This window comes from Phyllostomus hastatus, unplaced genomic scaffold (assembly GCF_019186645.2).
Source record: "Phyllostomus hastatus isolate PE091 unplaced genomic scaffold, TTU_PhHast_1.1 phas_contig_150, whole genome shotgun sequence".
Classification (NCBI taxonomy): domain Eukaryota; kingdom Metazoa; phylum Chordata; class Mammalia; order Chiroptera; family Phyllostomidae; genus Phyllostomus; species Phyllostomus hastatus.
The window spans coordinates 27,556,699-27,575,035 of NW_025333611.1; the positions used below are offsets into that span (position 1 = coordinate 27,556,699).

The 18,337-nt window shown below is 33.5% G+C and overlaps 1 protein-coding gene across 2 annotated transcripts in view; it reads right to left on the bottom strand.

Moving 5' to 3' along the window:
• LOC123805981 (ankyrin repeat and KH domain-containing protein 1) overlaps positions 1-18,337 on the bottom strand; it is a 108,372-nt gene that overhangs the window by 17,854 nt on the left and 72,181 nt on the right. For both annotated transcript variants that reach the window (XM_045818913.1, XM_045818920.1), the window contains 9 exons: positions 13,621-14,379; positions 8,173-8,318; positions 7,910-8,021; positions 7,295-7,440; positions 6,851-6,993; positions 6,220-6,433; positions 2,554-2,729; positions 2,189-2,351; positions 333-428 (listed from right to left, as the gene is read on the bottom strand). In XM_045818913.1, the coding sequence (XP_045674869.1) occupies positions 333-428; positions 2,189-2,351; positions 2,554-2,729; positions 6,220-6,433; positions 6,851-6,993; positions 7,295-7,440; positions 7,910-8,021; positions 8,173-8,318; positions 13,621-14,379 (1,955 nt within the window). The remainder of the gene's footprint in view (positions 1-332; positions 429-2,188; positions 2,352-2,553; positions 2,730-6,219; positions 6,434-6,850; positions 6,994-7,294; positions 7,441-7,909; positions 8,022-8,172; positions 8,319-13,620; positions 14,380-18,337) is intronic.

Genomic DNA, 18,337 nt, shown 5'->3' on the forward strand with positions numbered 1-18,337 from the left:
ACTAAAACAAATCAAACCATCCTTTGAATCTAATTATGAATCAATCTTTTATTAAAATAAGAAACAATTTTATAAAAATTTTATATATTCTTAGAAAACTTTCTAAATAAAGGCTAATAATAAACTTCAACTGTCACTGTAATTATTACATGGTTCAGAAAAGAAAGGGAATAATTTATCAAAAGTATTATGTCCATTCTCTATTTACAAATGGAGAAAATAAAGCACAGAAAGATAAGTTGATCAGTCTCACAGAACAGGTTAGTCACTGCACATTTGGAATATAAACTCCACAAAAACCAAAAACATGTGTAATAGCATATTAAACCTACCTTATCTGTAATCGTTGCTATGTATCTCATGCACTCTATATCAGAAGGGAACTGATTGACTTCTTTCACCAAATATTGAACAACTTTTACATGACCCTATAGAGAGTACAACAAAAAATACACAAAAGAATCCTTTGAAATTTTGCCCATATGCTTAAAAGCTTAAAGACTAAAAGATGTAGTAATACTTCCAGATAGTTCACTAACGTACAAATTGAAATTATAGAAATAAGAACAGTTTTGAGTTTATAAACAGAAAAAGTACAACATGTTCAGGAATATATGGTATGGGCCAAAAAACATTGCTCCTGAATTTAATATGCCCATTTCCCACTGCAAGTAGAAAAGGTTTTATAAAGTAGTCCTAAAAAAATGAGGATATTCTAGATCCTAAAGCATTATTTTGGCTCTCACTTTACTAAACAAGGTAGATTGTCACATTTATCTGAGTCTTATGACTTGAAACTCTGTAAAACACTTTCTAAATGTCATTATCAGAGGCTGAATAATCTGTAATCAATTCCTAGTACATCTATTAAAACATAACCAAACTTGTATAGTTTCCCCCTTATTAAAGTTCTAAAACATCCTCTAGAATTAGTCTAATGGTAAAAAAACAAAAACAGAAAAGTCATTGCCTCCCAGGCAGAGAATTAACTGAGAAAAAAAGCATGATGAAACTTTCTAGAATTATGGAAGTATTTTATATCTTTATGGGGTGTGGGTTACATGGGCATGTGTATTTATCAAAACTCATTAAACTATAAATCTTATATTTGTGCATTTCATTGTATGTAAATTACAACTCAATTAAAAGGTAAGAAAAAAAACTGAAGAATTAAGTCTAGAAAATATTTAAGATTTTTTTCCTAAGACACATAACTTACACTGCTCTCATTCAGTAGCTATTTAGTTACCAGCTATTATGAGTTAGACACTGTGCTACCAACTGGGTATAAACATTGGTGAAAAAGTCATGGATCTTGGTCTTCATGGATCTTCCAGCCTAGTTGAGGAGACAGGCATTAAAAAAGTAAACATGTGTTTGAATGTATAATTGCAAATTGGATAAGGAAAATAATAGTGTATTATAAAAGAGAAGAAAGACCTTTTTCACATGGGTGTCAGAGAAGGACTCACTGAAAAGTGACATTTAAAATGGGAGCTAAAGGGTGTGTAGAAGTGAGCAAGGTGATAAACAAGGGAAAGAACATTTCAGGAAAAGAAAACCAGTAAGAAAAAGCCCTGAGGCAGTTTAAAATTTAGTGCATTCTAAGTCAGTGGTTGAAGTAGAGTAAAGGGGAACAGTAGCATAAACGAATGGTCCAGGGAGATTGGCATGAGCATATCTTGCAAGGCTTTGTGAGCCATGTTAAGTAGTTTATAGTTTATCATAATTGCAATGAGAAGGCTTTTGAAAATAGGACAAGTGAACCTTCATATATGTATATGTGTGTGTATATATGTGTGTATATATTTATAACCTTCAATATATATGTGTACATATATATATGAGGTATAATAAATTTTTATGAAAGAGTCCACTTGTTTTTGTACCTTCTCTGGTAGAGAAGACATCTGCAAATAATATTTGTCCTTAAATCTCATGTTTTATATACAACAGCATAACGAAACTAGTCTAGACAGCAAGTGATCTAATAATAAAGTTGCCTGTAGTGAACTACCATACAGCTGTTAGGTTTGGCCACAAATACAGTGATTGTGGCCACAAATGCAGTGATTGGTGTATAAATATAGTCAATTATTCAAAGTCAGTTGATCTTTCCCACATGGTTTTAACTTACAATTGATTTTAAATTATTAAATTTTACCCTCCCTCACCCACATCAAATTACCTTGCGAAATGCCGACATAAGAGGTGTGATTTTCCGGTTATCTGCTGCATCCACATCAGCACCTGCTTGCACTAGCAACTGCACCACATCAAAATGACCACCATTGGATGCCAACCACAGGGGCGTGTTTCCCTTCTTGTTATGAACATCAATATGGGCTCCCCTATAAAGCCAAAAGATCTTAATATAGTTTGTTTCTTATGAGAAGAGGCAGACTTCTATTTTCCTTTGTCTTTTATCTTTTACAAAATATCATGCAAATAATCTGCTCTTTAAAATGTCCGCAAAGTAGAACAATTTTAACTTTAATGGCTCTGTGAAAGGGACAGTAGGAAGATCTAAACATAAATACAAAATTTACCCACCTACTAATCAGGAGCTCACAAAATTTGTAGTGACCTTTGTCTGCTGCTATTGTTAAAGCAGTGTCTCTTGAAGAAGGCACAGGGGGTGCATTGACATCCGCTCCTTTATCAAGGAGAACTCTTCCAACCTCTGCATATCCTCCAGAAGCAGCTTCCATCAAAGGGGTAAGACCAGTCTGTTTAAACCAAAAATTACTCAAGTAAATTAATGTAACTCTTTAAAAGGCTAAAACAATTGACTTGTGTTTTCCACTTGTGATATTCTCTCATAAAAGGGCTAAGCAATACTCACAGTCTTAAATTTCACTAAAAAACAAGGGAAAATCATTAGATTTAGTTAGACAAACCAGAATGAATTAACTCATACTAATACATGCTAAATTAAAAAAAAACTAACTTCTATATTGTTATAAATTTACAAATGAGACCATAACTTTGCTACATAATAAAGATAATAAAAGTGAATAAAAAGAAACTTAAATAAGGCACAGTGTTCAATGGGAAAACTTTTTTAGAAAATACTTTATCGAAAATGCAGTCTGCTAAATAACTCAGGGTAAATTCTCTCAATCCTATTCAAATTTAGGTAAAACAGACTAAAATATCACTTCATAAATTTTACTGTCTTTTGTTCATTAGTCTCCAACATTTTTGACAAAAGACATTTCCTACTGGCATCACTTCCAAAATAATATGATTCTTCTAGGACTTCTAAAATCAAATGGATCACACTGAATATCTGTAATATGAAAAGATAAACTGGATAGCAGGAAAAGCTCATTTCTTTGTGCAATTAAAAGTTTGAGGAAAAACTACACTTCCTTATTCAATTTTAAGAAATATAACTAATGAAGTTCAGGGAGAAGATATGAAATTTTCATTCAAACCCTTTCAATTAGAAATGACTATCAGATCGGCCATTGTCTGATTATTCAGAATTCTACATAAGCTATGTTTTTCTAGGGATCTAAGTACCTAACAGTCCTAAGCAATAAATAAATAAATAAGAATAAAAACACTCGCATACTCTTACCTTCTGAATGCTAAATAGTCAAGGAATTATCAGAATCTGTCATGGTCAGACTAGACTTTAGCTGTCTTAAATTTATAACGTATGTAGTAATTTTTTTATTGGGTTTTTTACCAATGGTAAGCACATGCCTTATTAAAGGAGTTCTTTAAAAACCTACATTAAGGGACTCTACAAAATAATCTTATTACTCCGAAATATCTTACTATAAATTAATCTTGCTACATTCAAAAGTTGCAGCCTGGCTGGTGTGGCTCAGTGGATTGAGTGCTGGCCTGCAAACCATGGGGTGACCAGTTCCACTCCCAGTCTAGGGCACAGGCCTGGATTGCAGGCCAGGTTGCCAGTAGGGGGCACGCAAGAGGCAACCACACATTGATGTTTTCCTCTTTCTCCCTCCTTTCCTCTCTGTAAAAACAAATAAATAAAATCTTTTTTAAAAAAAGTTGCAAACTGGAGGATTAAGAGAGCCAGTCCGGCCTGAAGTTGGAAAAAGAACTGATTCTATTTTCTTTCTTTTTTTAAGGGTCATGATGATGATATTTGGTTTTTATTTTTTAAAAACATATATTTTATTGATTATGCTATTACTGTTGTCCCATTTTCTCCCTCTCTTTTATTCCATACCACTGCCCTGTACCCCTCATCCACCAGCATTGCCCACCCTTAGTTCACGTCCATGGGTGATATATGCACGTTCCTTGGCTTCTCCATTTCCTATATGATTCTTAACCTCTCCCCATTTATTTTGTACCTACCACTTATGCTTCTTATTCCCTGTACCTTTTCCCCCATTCTCCCTCCTCTCCCTCCCTGCTGATAACTCTCCATATAATCTCCATTTCTGTGATTCTGTTCCTATTCTAGTTGTTTACTTAGTTTTTGTTTTTGTTCTTAGGTTCAGCTGTTGATAGCTGTGAGTTTGTCATTTACTATTCGTAGCTTTGACCACCTTTTTTTTAGATAAGTCTGTTTAACATTTCGTATAATAAAGGTTTGGTGATGATGAACTTAACTTGACCTTATTGGGAAGCACTTTATTTGTCCTTCCATTCTAAATGATACCTTTGCTGGATAGAGTATTCTTGGATGTAGGTCCTTGCCTTTCATGAATTGGAATACTTCTTTCCAGCCCCTTCTTGCCTGCAAGGTTTGAGAAATCAGCTAATAGCCTTATGGGAACTTCTTTGTAGGTAACTATCTCCTCTTCTCTTGTTGCTTTTAAGATTCTCTCCTTATCTTTAATCTTGGGTATGTAATTATGATGTACCTTGGCGTGTGCTTCCTTGGGTCCAACTTCTTGGGGACTCTCTGAGCTTCCTGGACTTCCTGAAAGTCTATTTCCTTTGCCAGATAGGGAAGTTCTCCTTCCATTATTTTTTCAAGTAAGTTTTCTATTTCTTGCTCTTTCTCTTCTCCTTCTGGCACCCCCATGACTCAGATGTTGGAACGTTTAAAGTTGTCCCAGGGGTTCCTAAGCCTCTCCTCATTTTTCTGAATTCTTGTTTCTTCATTCTGTTCTGGTTAAACGTTTAATTCTTCCTTTTGCTCCAAATTGTTGATCTGAGTCCCAGTTTCCTTCCCTTCCTTGTTGGTTCCCTGTGCATTTCCCTTTATTTCACTTTTTATAGCCCTCACTTTTTCCTCTATTTTGTGACCATACTCAACCATTTCTGTGAGCATCCTGATTACCAGTGTTTTGAACTCTGCATCTGATAGGCTGGCTATCTCTTCATCACTTAGTTGTTTTCCTTGAGTTTTGATCTGTTCCTTCATTTGGGCCATATTTCGTTGTCTCAGTGCTGTGGGGCTGTATGTGGGAGATGGGTCAGAGGGACCAATGCCACTTGCTGGGCTCTCCGCCGGTTTTCCGTCACCTCTCCCGCTACCCACAAGCAAATTGGGCCCTTCTCGGTGCTGATTCCTGGGTGGGTGAGTTTGTGTACATTCTAGGACTCTGTGGGCAACGAACTCTCCTCGGAGGCTGGGAGTTTTTCCTGAAGCTGCAGCCCCTAAGCAGATTTTTACATCCAGAGGTTTTGAAGCTTTATTTCCCCGCCCTAGAGCCCTAGGTTGTGTGATATGTCTCACTCCCCAGTTGTTCCTCCCGGTTTATCCACATGTAAATGTGGGACTGCCTGGTCCACCACCCACTGCCTTGCCTGCCCTGACCAGCCAGCCACTGCCTTGCCTGTGCAGACTTCCAGCCACCGCCTTGCTGTGTGTTCCTCTCTGGCCCAGCTGCCTGTCCCACCTACCAGTCTGAATGAATGTTTGTCCTTTAACTACTTGGTTGCTGGACCTCCACACAGTTTGATTTTCTGGCAGTTCTGGTTATTTTTTTGTTTTTAAATTTGTTGTTGTCCTTCTTTTGGTTGTTTGAGGAAGCAAACTGTATTTACCTAGGCCTCCATCTTGGCCAGAAGTGATTCTATTTTTTTCACTGTCCTTAATAAAAGTCATGAATGGTGATAGGATGTCACTGACCACTCTATAGCACAATTCCCCAATCCTCCTTTGGGGCAACAGGTTTAACTTGTGACAATTTAAAACAGCACATTGAATTTGAGTTGAAATGCCATTCTCTTTCTACTAGAAATATATCTGAAGTAGGTGACAAGTTATAAAATGCTTACCTTTGCTCTATGTTCAACATTGGCTTTTCGGTCCAGAAGCAAACTTACTACTTCTGCTCGGCCTTGGAAACAGGCCAAGGTAAGAGCTGTGTTCCGATTGGTCTCTATTTGGGCATTAATGTCTGAACCCATATCGAGCAGCAATTTCACTGCAGGAACATGTCCATTCATTGCAGCCAACATCAGGGGAGAAATACCTAGTTTACTCCCAGTCCTAAGAGAGGAAGTGTGCTTATTAGAAAACTAAAACGTTACCTGTTGTTTTTTAAAAAGTATAGAGAACATAAAAGATGAAAATGTTTCAGTAAAAAGAAACCAATGATTGATTTGTTTAGATTAATAATTAGAAATAGGAAAGTTTCACAATTTAAAACATAATTCCTTTTTAGAGGTTATAAATTTCCAACTACAGATAACAAAGTACTTTCTGAAGGAGATCTCTTTAAAAACAGCAACCTTAGCTGAAATAATCTATGATTATTTATAAGCACATTACAGGAAAAATTGTTGGCCCTTGCAATTTGTATTATCTTAATTAAAAATGATATCTGTCCAAATATTTAGAGAAAGATACTTATTCCAAGTAGTAAGTTATTGATCATGAGTAAGAAAACAAACAACTGATAGATACCTGGAATTAATTTCTGCCCCAGCATTAAGCAGAATCTTAATGATATTAACATATCCTCCGGATGCAGCTAGACTCAGTGGTGTATAATCAGACACATTCCTATGTTCTTTATTTGCACCTCGAGCCAGCAGCAAGTCTACCACCTACAAAATAAAATAAGAACAGAGAAGTCCAGTTTACACCAAGGATTCAAATATAATACAATTAATTAGGCTTTATGTATTCAAATATCAGCATTAGAGAAATGGATTCAGTTTCACATCATTGAATACAGAGCTTTGAAATCCCAACTGTACTGAAATTACAAGATGTTACTCTTTCTATTTGTTAATTGTTGAGTAATGAATTTGCATTTCCTATATGTTACAACTGTGGTTCATTTATCATATGCATATTTAAAATACGAGCAAAATATTTACAGAATGAAAATTAACACGAACATACCTCCTGACGTCCACCAGAACATGCCAATGAAAGCGGAGTATCTTTAGTTCGTTCAGATTGTGCTTCTATATCTCCACCTTTATCCAAGAGGATTTCAACAACTCCAACATGCCCTGCTGTCGCCGCCAAGATCAGTGGTGTAAAACCTAAACCAGAAAATAAAAATCTCAAACAAATGTGTGGTTTGGTTTTTACTTAGTAAGCTATTGTTTTCATTTCTTTATTGTTTTAGTAGAAAAAAGTCTGTAGGGCAGATGCTTATAACCATTTAACATAAAACTGCTCTAAACTCTACTTTGTCAGTTACAGAAATGCATAAACATCTGTTAGAAAGGAAATACTAAGTCAAAGAAAACTATTCAAGTTTATACTCGTAATGGACTTTGATACCTCTCTATGCTCAACTTTTGGATAAAGGAAAAAGGCAACCACACACTTGCTATACTTCACTGATGATCTACAGTCTAATTTTTGGAGAATAACTTAGCTCTGTAGATGAACAAATCTGGAATTCATAATTGAAATATGCTTACCCATCTTTTTACTGAGACAGTCAAGGAACCACTTATTGAGAGTGACTACACTTGGACTTTATTTTTGACTAATATTCTTTACCTTTTTTGTCTCTGTGCTCGATTTTAGCATCTCGTGCAATGAGTACAGATACAAGTTCTTCATGACCACCAGCACAAGCTAGTGTTAATGCTGTATCATGATTGCTCTCAGTCTAGAAGGGGAAAAAAATAAGTTAAACTTTTTTTTTACAGTGGGGTTATCAATTGAAGAGCAAATAATATTTTTGCAATGAATAATGATAATTTTCCAAACAAAGAAAATCAAAATGTGTAAAATAAGTTTAAATAAACCAAAACACTCACATGTGCATCAATGTCAACTGAGGGGTACACAGGGGGCAATGACTGGGAAGCCACATTGCTTGGAGACTGTGAACAGGGTTCAGATGTAAGACATTCTGTGGTCTGAGAGGAAGTGTTTGAACCAGTGGGCACTCTGCTACTCACAGCTGAAAAACAATATTCATATTTCTGAATTCTACTAAACAGAATAAGTCATTCATATACAAAAAATGCAGAAAACATAGTGTCCTGTATCAGCAATATAATGTAATAGTTAAGTACCAAGTTCTGGAGTTAAGATGGACCTATGTTCAAATCCAACTACTGACTTTCTACTCATGGACAAGAACTTAAGTCTCTTGGAGTGTCAATTTTCCTTATGTGTAAAACTGGCATAATAACAATAGTACCCGGCCTTGTAAGGCTGTTGGAAAGACTACTTAGAATAATGTAGGCAAAATACTTAGTACAGTGCCTGTTATTGAGTGCAATATAACAAATGGTAGCCTTTTACATTATCAATAGAAAGAAAATAGTTTGCAATTAAAAAATTAAAGAATTTTATATCTTAATTTGTTAAAGGCAATTAGATAAAAATATCCTGAACACAGTGCAAAAAAAAAAAAGGGAGGGGAGTGAAAATTAGAATATTTCTCACACAGTAGCAGAAAGCATGCATTTTTTAAAAAATTCAAATTTGCTTTGAAAATTTGCTACAATAAATTAGTGTCTGAAAAATCAAACTATTTTAAAAATGAACACTGGAACTTTTATTTGGAATCTCAACATCTGGTGTTTGAAAACTTTGTTAATTGAAGTTATATTTTATATTTCTGCATATTTCTTACATTTCATTAGAGATGAAGTTTGCCTCAAAGAGAGGGAAACAGGACCTATCTCAGGGGGATGTTGTGAGTTGTCTATGAGATAACTTATAAAAAGCATTTAGCATAGTGTTTGGCACATACTAAGTACTTAATAAGTGTAATTATCAGATATTTTATGGAACTTTCAGTACTATTTTATTTTCATTGCATTGAAAATAAAAACATTATTAGTCACTGAAGAATGAAAAAAAAATCAGAAAAAACATACAATCATTAATTATATAGAAAAAAAGACAACAAAGTTTCAGTGATGGCAATAAACAAACTTCTATTACCCAGACTAAAAGTCAATCAGAAACACATAGGTCTTAAAGGGAAATTTAAATATTCCAAATGTTAGAGAATGTCTTCTCTCTAGAATTTCAATAGGACTGGAACCCAATTACTTGTTAAGGTATTCACAAGTATGAATGACTCAGTTTAGTATACTATTTTTTAAAAATAACAACAAATTTTAAGATGTTCAGATATGTTGCTACATCAGCCGTCCTCCCCCGACCATCAATATATATAAAATTATTTTAGCAATATGAATTTCTGTAGCTTGTCACCATATAAATATACATAATTTAACTATAGAAATTTAAAAATAGAAATGATTATTACATATATTTGTTTCACCTATAAGAACATGTACATAGAAAAAAGCTTTAAAATTTTTTGTCATTTAATGAATTAAAAACAGATTATTTGTTACACCTCCTCAAAATAGCTGATATATTTGGAAAATAGCTTCAGTAAACAAGATCCTAAAGATTGAATTACAGCACCTTTATAGTAAGATTTTTACAATGTTCTCATAATTATTAACATATACCTTACTGAAGAACTACTTTTCTCTCATTATTAATTTTGTTTATTCATGTTTATTTCTGTTATATCAAAAACGAATATTTAAAATTTTTTAAATGGCTGGCTAGAGTGCTATGCCAAAATGTGATGATATAAAACGCTTCTTTACAGAGTTGACTTTTAAAAAATACTTTTGTGCATTTAAAAACTCTATTACCAGAAATGTGTTATTATATCAGTTATTGAACATTTTCCACAATATTCCTAGAAATATTTTTTCCTTCTTATAATAATGACAATCAGAAACATTCCACAGAAATGACTCTAACAGAATTAATTGCATACAAAAAGTTAAACAGATAAAACTAACTAAAAAGTAGCAAAGATTTAAAGGTACATGTGGAATAAAGGTTTTATCAAGATAGAATTATATCAGGACTATGACATTTTTACAAGTCCTAAATTGTTTCCTACATCTGAACAAAATGTCTCTGTAAATGACTAAGATTCCTATCAAAAGTCAGCATATAATTCAAATTAAACTCATGCAGCCTTCTAAAAAGTTGTGATAAAAGAACTAAATGCAATATTCCACTCACTTAATTCTTTATGAAATTTAAGAGTTTTGTAGGTAATATGGAAGATAATAATAAACCTTATTATATAAACCCCCCAGATAGTAGGTGTACATAAATTACATTGTTGTAAAAAGTTTTAATTAATTCATTATAATCTTATATAACTATTACTTTTATCTAAATAAATAAAATATTATATCAGAGGAAATTATTTAAGTGTATTTTATTGTAAATGGCCTCTAAAATAAGGATTTCCTAATTATTCCTTTATTGTTAAATCACATTGACTGCCACAGGATTATTTAAAGCAAAATACTTTTGAACTAGAATTTGTTGTAAGAGAGACTATTAAGGTGCCAACAGCCATAACAATATGCTAAAGACACAAAACGACATTAAACCTTACATGCACATCAAATCTTAATATAAAAATAAGAAATTTTTTATTTATTACAATTTAGAAGTTTGAAAAAAAATATCTTTAAGACATTCAGAACTTCAAGTAGAATCAGATGCATGCATATTATATCCAAGGTTGTTCAACCTGGCTGAACTGATTTTGACTCTTGTTACTTACTAGCAACTTAATTTCCATCAGCCTCAGTTTTTTAACAGAACAGGCAGAAAAAGTACTTGCTTCACAGGATTATTATAAACAGCCCACGAGACAATGCATATAAGCATTTGGCACTGGGTTTGGAGTATGGTAACTGCTCAGTAAGTGTGAATAATTGATAGTAGTTGATTTTTAGCCAATGTTCTTTATATAGTAATAGCAAAATTTTTGCAAGATGTTTCTAGAACTGCTCAATGGTCAAAGCTATTTTGAATTTCTTTAAGTTGCTTTAAATTTCCAGGCCTCAGTTCTAGACATTTGAACCGAGGGTCACTTACGATTACGCTAAACTCTAAAAGCCCAACACTTTCAGAAGAAAAGGACTTGAGGAACTATGCTCCCAAATCAAGAATTTACATATATTTTGTCTGGGACTAAATCAAGTATGACACAAATAAGACTATATACTAAAAGGCTAAGTTAGCTAGTCAAGTCATGACATTAATAAATTATGCAATTACCAACTCATTAGCATGACAAATTTTGAGAACAGAATATAGAAAAAAATACTCCTATATTTAAAGAGTAAATTTATTGCTATTACAAATGAATATTCTCTAAAGTATAATTGTAAGATGTACAGTATTCTCTCTTTTATTAAATACAAGTCATGAGAACTAGATTTAATTTAGACTTAATGGAAATTTTTTATATGAATAGAATTTTTATATTTATTGGCTGATTTACACATTAAGACTTATTAATAAAAGTATACTGTATAATATGGTAGGTCAACTATCACTAGATACTAAAGTCTAACAGAAATTAAATTTTATTAGTTTATGTTATTATATATAGTTAAAAGATGTTCTCTATATCAGCTTTTTGAAGTTTCATGTTAACTTTGTAAAAGACCATATCAATTTAACAAATACTTCAGTGAAATAAAATTTGACCTCCCCTAAAAGAACCATCCAACCATCTATTAATACTACCATAAAGTTCTTATCTACAAGTTACCTTTAGAACTGTTTACACACTCTTTTAAAAAAAATACGAAAAGCAGATCCTGAGTTATAACAAAACTAGATCAATCAGTAATGTGGATTTCATAACTGAGTATTTATTTAATTAGGAGCACTATAATGCTATTTATAGAACCCTATGTCTTAAAAAATTACTTCCAGATCACCAGTTTCATTATTATTCACAATCATAGTTCATACTTCAGTATCTGCTTTTATCAGATTAGAAATCAGAACCATAAATGAACTATAAGAGTTTATTCATAATTTATAACAACTGTCAAAGCTAATGACAAAAAGTTACTTTGAGTTAAGTGGCTGTGGGCTGAATATATAAAAACCCAAATTAAAGACTCTAACTCCTTAAAACATTTCCCAGAATTTTTATTTTCTTTACAAAAAATTAAGATACTGCTCCCCTGCACAGTGATACCTACTACATATTAGAGGAGCCCACAGGCTATAATTCTATAACCACTGGAAGTCACACACATGCCCAACAAAATTCCTGATTTAAGTAATTTAATTCCACATTTTTAAAGATTCAGTAAAGATTAGGAAGACTAAAGGCTCACAAAAGAAAGGAAACTGGGATAGCATATGTGGGTTGGGAGGAGGGGAGGAGAATATGACAAGAAGAAACAGACAACAGTAAGAAAAAAAATGTTGCAATCAAGAGACAGAGGACTGGCCTGCCTTTGAATATCACTCCAGCTACATCTTAGTTCTTGGTCTTCATCCACTGTCAACAGCCATCTGGCTGCATTTCTGAACTGGGCTCTCATGGAGGTGATACATTCACCAGCCATCTTTAGGAAGGTAAATGATTAATTGCACTGTTTTCCCACTGCTGCAAGGACAATGAAAGGGAAAGTAAACTTGTGCACCTCATTTCATATCTAGTTGTAATATTCCACCAAAAAAAAAAAGAAAAAAAAAAGAAAACCAGAAACATATACTTTAATGTCACCAGGCCCGTGTGTGTGTGTGTGTGTGTGTGTGTGTGTGTGTGTGTGTGTGTGGTATGTCTGTCTGTGTGTTCTCATCAAGACAGTTAATTTGAAAATCCCAATCTCCAAATCATCAACAAGTTGACAATAATTTATAATTTTAAATATTATAACCACAAACACCATATCAACATGGAATACTTATAATTTTCTCCAAACATCCCTTTTAATTAAAAATATTTAAATTGATCTAATAAAATCATAGATAAAAAAAGCAACTTAATTTAGAATTCTGATTTCCAAACATGAAAATCACTAGCGGGAAAATTTAATGTATAATCTTATGTGAGTATCTCTAAAGCCTACAAAGAAATTCTACTTTGAGATCTCCTAACCAAGACACAACACAGGGTGGTTTTGATACCGAAGGTCTAACATAAAGGACCATGGCAACTTTATTCCTTTGTCTTTGCAAGTAACAAAACAGGAGAGGGCAAGTGCACTTTGGTGTGTTAGTGCTGTTGAGCTTAGTTAAATTCACTTCCAAAACACCTCAAGAAATAATGTTACAAAGATAGTTCTAAAATGGAAAAGTACAAAGTTGGTGTTTTTGGAGGGTCAGGTAAAGAAGTTGAGCACACAGATTAAAGAAAATCATTACAGATATATTTCTTAACCCACCTGCTATCAGGTCATCAAGAGTGTCGGTAAGCGTCTGGGCTGGAGTTGCAACCATTAGTCCATCTGGTTCTTGAACTAACAGCCCCTGATCATGTCCAGTAATAGCAATCTGAGGCTGTCCTATAATCTGATGATTACCTGATACTTTCTGAAGTTCAAGAGAATTTGTCCCATTAGAACCTAAGTCACTGGAAAAGTTACACTGCGGAGATGATAAAGGCTGGACTGGGACAAAATCAATTTGTTCTGCCGATGGCGGAGACTGTTGCTCATCATCAACATCATTATCTTTAAATAAGATTGTGTTAACCTGAGGTAACTCTGAAAAGTGATCCTCTAGGAGACTACCATCTCCTTCCCCTTCTGGGAAGACTCCTCTATGAGAGCACTGCTGGTGGAGAGATATTGTGTCTTTCTGACCTTTGGTTTCCAAGTATTCTTTGGTAAATTGCTGCTGTGTTTTCATCTGCAACTGCCTTTCCACTTTCTGCAGCTCTTTCAGTATTTTCTTCTTCTTCTGGACTTGCTCTTCTCTGTTCTTTTTAAGTTCTTCTATCTTATCTTTGTTCAGAGGTTCACCTTGAATTAACTCCAATGACTTAAGCTGTGCTTTTTCAATAGCACTAATTCTTTGTCCCAGTTCATTCAGCTTGCCTTCAGTCTCCTCTACTATGCACTCCAAAGGCTGGTATGGGTGAAAAGGTGGCAGTACGTCCTGATCTGCTACCTGCAGGGAACTGGACTTCTGCTTGGATGTACCTAAGCACATGAAAAATGTTTGAAAAAGTGCCATGCTAAAAAAAAAAAAAAATCAGATCCCCCTCCCACACACATGGACCTCCCTCCCCAAACCCTTATAACTAATGCTACAGAATGAATGTTCAAAGACTCACACAGCGGTAGGCAGATTAAAGACTATACTCATTTATTTAACAGTACAAACTGGGAAGTTGTTAATTAAAAAATGTGATTTTTTAAAAATAAAAAATATTAATCTTTAAAATAGGAGGATTTTGGAAATTAAGACAGGACAGGGAGAAAAGAAAATCTGAGAGGAAAGAACCTCAAAATTCTGCTTATTTAACTAGACTTTTAAAGAACATCAAATCTAAACCAGTATCAAAATAGTGTTGATACTATTAATGTTAGTTTAACTGCCCAATTGTCCTTTGCACATTATTAATTGTGCAAGATTACTACATGAAACTATAACTTATAGATGAAAATAAAGTGTTTTTCAAATTTCCAAAAATGCTTCTCTTAATATATTAAAATATGATGTGAAATCAGTTTTCTCAAGACATAGCCTCCTCAAATTTTCCATTAGGTATTTAACACTTTTGTACCTGAACACTAATATTAAAAAGGACAATTTTTCTGAGTTTAAATAAACTCTTCATGTAAAAGTCTATGAGAGAAAAAAAAGAATGTTAACTAGGAGAAAATCAGATTTCCCATGTAAGATTATTCATTTTGAAAATGTATGTTAAAAATAAAGTAAATGTATATTATGTTAAGGTTTTGAATCACACTAAAGTTACACCTCTCATGACAAAAAATTATCAGTATTAACAATCCGAACATCTGGACACAGAGTGGAGGATATATATAATAACCACTTTAATTCAAGGCTTAAACTTCTTGTTTAGGAAGAATTGGGAATATTCAGAATAAAAAGGAACAAATTACTGGTATATCCTACAACAAGGATGAACTTTGAAAACAGTATGCTAAGTCAGCGACATTCAATAGGTGTGTTGTGACACACTAGAGTGCCATAAGGATTTTTAATACATGCATGCAATACCTGATCATTTAGTCAGGGGCACTGACCTCTTTTCCCTTAGACTGTCAAATAAAAAAACGACAACAGCCAACACAATAGCTGTCTTGCGTGAATGAATAAAAATTAAACCTATTTTTTGTCAGTTTGGCAAAAAACATATTTTTTGGTGTACTGCAGAATTTTAATTTAATTTGTTTATGTATGCCATGAAATGAAAGAGGTTGAATATCACTATGCTAAATGAAAGAAGACAGACGACACAAAAGGCCATATATTGTTCAACTTCATTTATATCAAATCTATAGAGACAGAAAAGAAAGTTGTAGTTACCAGGAGTTACAGTAGTAAGAATGAAAACTAATTATCAAAAGGCATGAGAGATCTTTTGGAGTGAACAGAAATATTCTAAAATTAGATGGTAGTGATGGTTGCACAATTCTGTAAATTTATTAAAAGTCATTGCATTGTACACTTAAAACAAGTGAACTTTATGGTATTTAAATTAAACAACAAGCTCTGGCTGGAATGGCTCAGAGGATTGAGTGCCGGCCTGAAAACTAAAGGTCGCAGGTTCAATTTCCAGTCAGGGCACATGTCTGGGTTGTGGGCCAAGTTACCTGTGGGGGCACATAAGAGGCAACCACACATTGATGTTTCTCTCCCTCTCTTTCTCCTTCCCTTTCCCTCTCTCTAAAAAATAAATAAACAAAATCTTTTAAAAGAAATTAACCAACAATGAAGGTCTTTTTAAAAAGAATTGGGTAAAAACCAATAATCTACTCTTTTGGATTGTAGTCAATCTATATTAATAACAGTTAAAAATTTAAAAAATAGATCATTCAATGCATTCAAAATGATTCACAAGTTCAGAAGAAAGAAATCCCCATTAGATGTTAAAACATACTGAATTGCAAGAGGGTGATAAAATCACTGAAGAACAATATCAGACATTCAACTGCTTTTCTGCTAGAATTACGAGATCTTAAAACTGCAGCCATCTCCTCAAATATCTGCAACATGTTTTATTACTGAAAAAGTTTAACAGTTTTTTCCACAGGAAACTGTCTTTAACAAAGTCAGAAGACCACAGTTCCAAAATCACTGCCGCCACTTTAAGAGATTTAGTTATTCTTTAAGAGCATATTTCAGCAAAAAGTATTGTCTTCAAATTTTATACTCTTCTCTGAGAAAAGTGGTAGGGAAAGACTTTATCCTTTCAGAGCAAAAGCCTTTAGATTTGTGAGATAATTTTATAAATATTTCCATAAGCTTATATAGGAATCCATGGTTTGGATGTATTTGTTCAAAGTACCTAATGGCAATCAATAGATAGAAAGGAGAGGTTAGCCAGCACAAATAGCAATACACAAATCTGCTAGGCCAGCCAGGAAATTTTCAGTTGTGTGATAAAGTCAATGACATCAGCAGACTAAATTTAGAAATTCTGCAAAGACTAGATGCTCCTTTAAACTTTTATTAATTTCAAAACACCCTTATGTAGTTGCTATGTAATTTGTATATAAGATTAAGGAAATCCGTGTAAGAGTACAATACTAACCAGGCTGGTAATTATATAAACATATTTGGGTGTTTACAAATTGAAAATCTTACAAATAATAAGATAATCCATAATAAGAGTAGAATTTTGAGGACAGTAACAGATAGGAATGGCTCTTTCTTGTTAACAAATGAGATACAAGAAGTTTATAATGCAAGATATTAAAAGTAAGTTAACCGAATATAGAAACTATAAGCCTAGAATACATGTAGCAGTAAAAACAAAGGATGGTGAGAGGAATGAACAGGAAGCAGTTCTGCCCCTAAGAGTTAATGCCTGAGGATCTGTGACCATAGAGTCAGAGGGATTGCCCGGACACACATCAAAGCACTAACACAAGCTACAACAGCATTAAGAGTAAAGCAGGTTGGCAAAAAATAAAAAATGTAACTTAATCATTCATAGAAGCAACATTTGCAATTTTGGGGAAAAGTAGAGAATGTGATGACTATCCTTTTAGCAACAAATTTTCAATTAGTAGGAAGAAAATAATATATAAGATCTGAGAAAATAAGAGTTCGGTCTCCTTCCAACACCTCCCGCTGTCACATATAAAATAAAAATAAGTATGTTCACTGGTAACATTGAATAACATTGTAAAGTACTCTCTAGGAATTCAGGAAACGTCACCAACTCATCTTTTAGGTTTGGTTTCTATCCTACTTTCTGATCTTTTGCTTTTCCTCCATTAATAAAGTAGAAAAAGTTTGTAATAGAAAACCATGATATAGACATAGCTTAGAATGTGGCCTTTAATTTTTTATGGGCAATGAGGGAATGAGGTGGAACATGTATTTGCCAAATATTTGGTTTACTACTGAAATGAGTTAATTCTACCAATCATTTTGTATCTAAAATAATAATATCTTGTGCAACAGAAAAATAATGGCCAATGGATAAAATGCATGATATATAGATGGATCTATATTTGGTTTCCTATTTTCTTAACTTGGTTTTGTCTAATCAAATATAAACTTTGGTCTGTGATCCCTTTGCTTTCTTATATCACTACATAGAACCTCACTAGAATAAATTTTTTTTAAAGAATGATTTTTTTAAACAGCATTCCCAACTGGGTCTTCAACAGAGAGAGAAGAAAACATTAATGAAGGAGTACAGAAAATAACACCGCACATAAAATGTAGCAGAGTATCTATTAGCTAATGGAACTTGTGTTTGGATAAGTAGATGCATATTATGTCCTAGGTTTCAATATTCCTACTGTGTTCATAGTAAAAAATGAAACCCATTGGCCTAGAATTGACTCATTTTTCCCCTTTATGTCTAAATATCAGTCCCAAGATTCCCCACAGTAGCAATAGGGCATGCTATACATCTTTAACAAAGTAAGGTTAACCAAGAGTGTCCAAAGA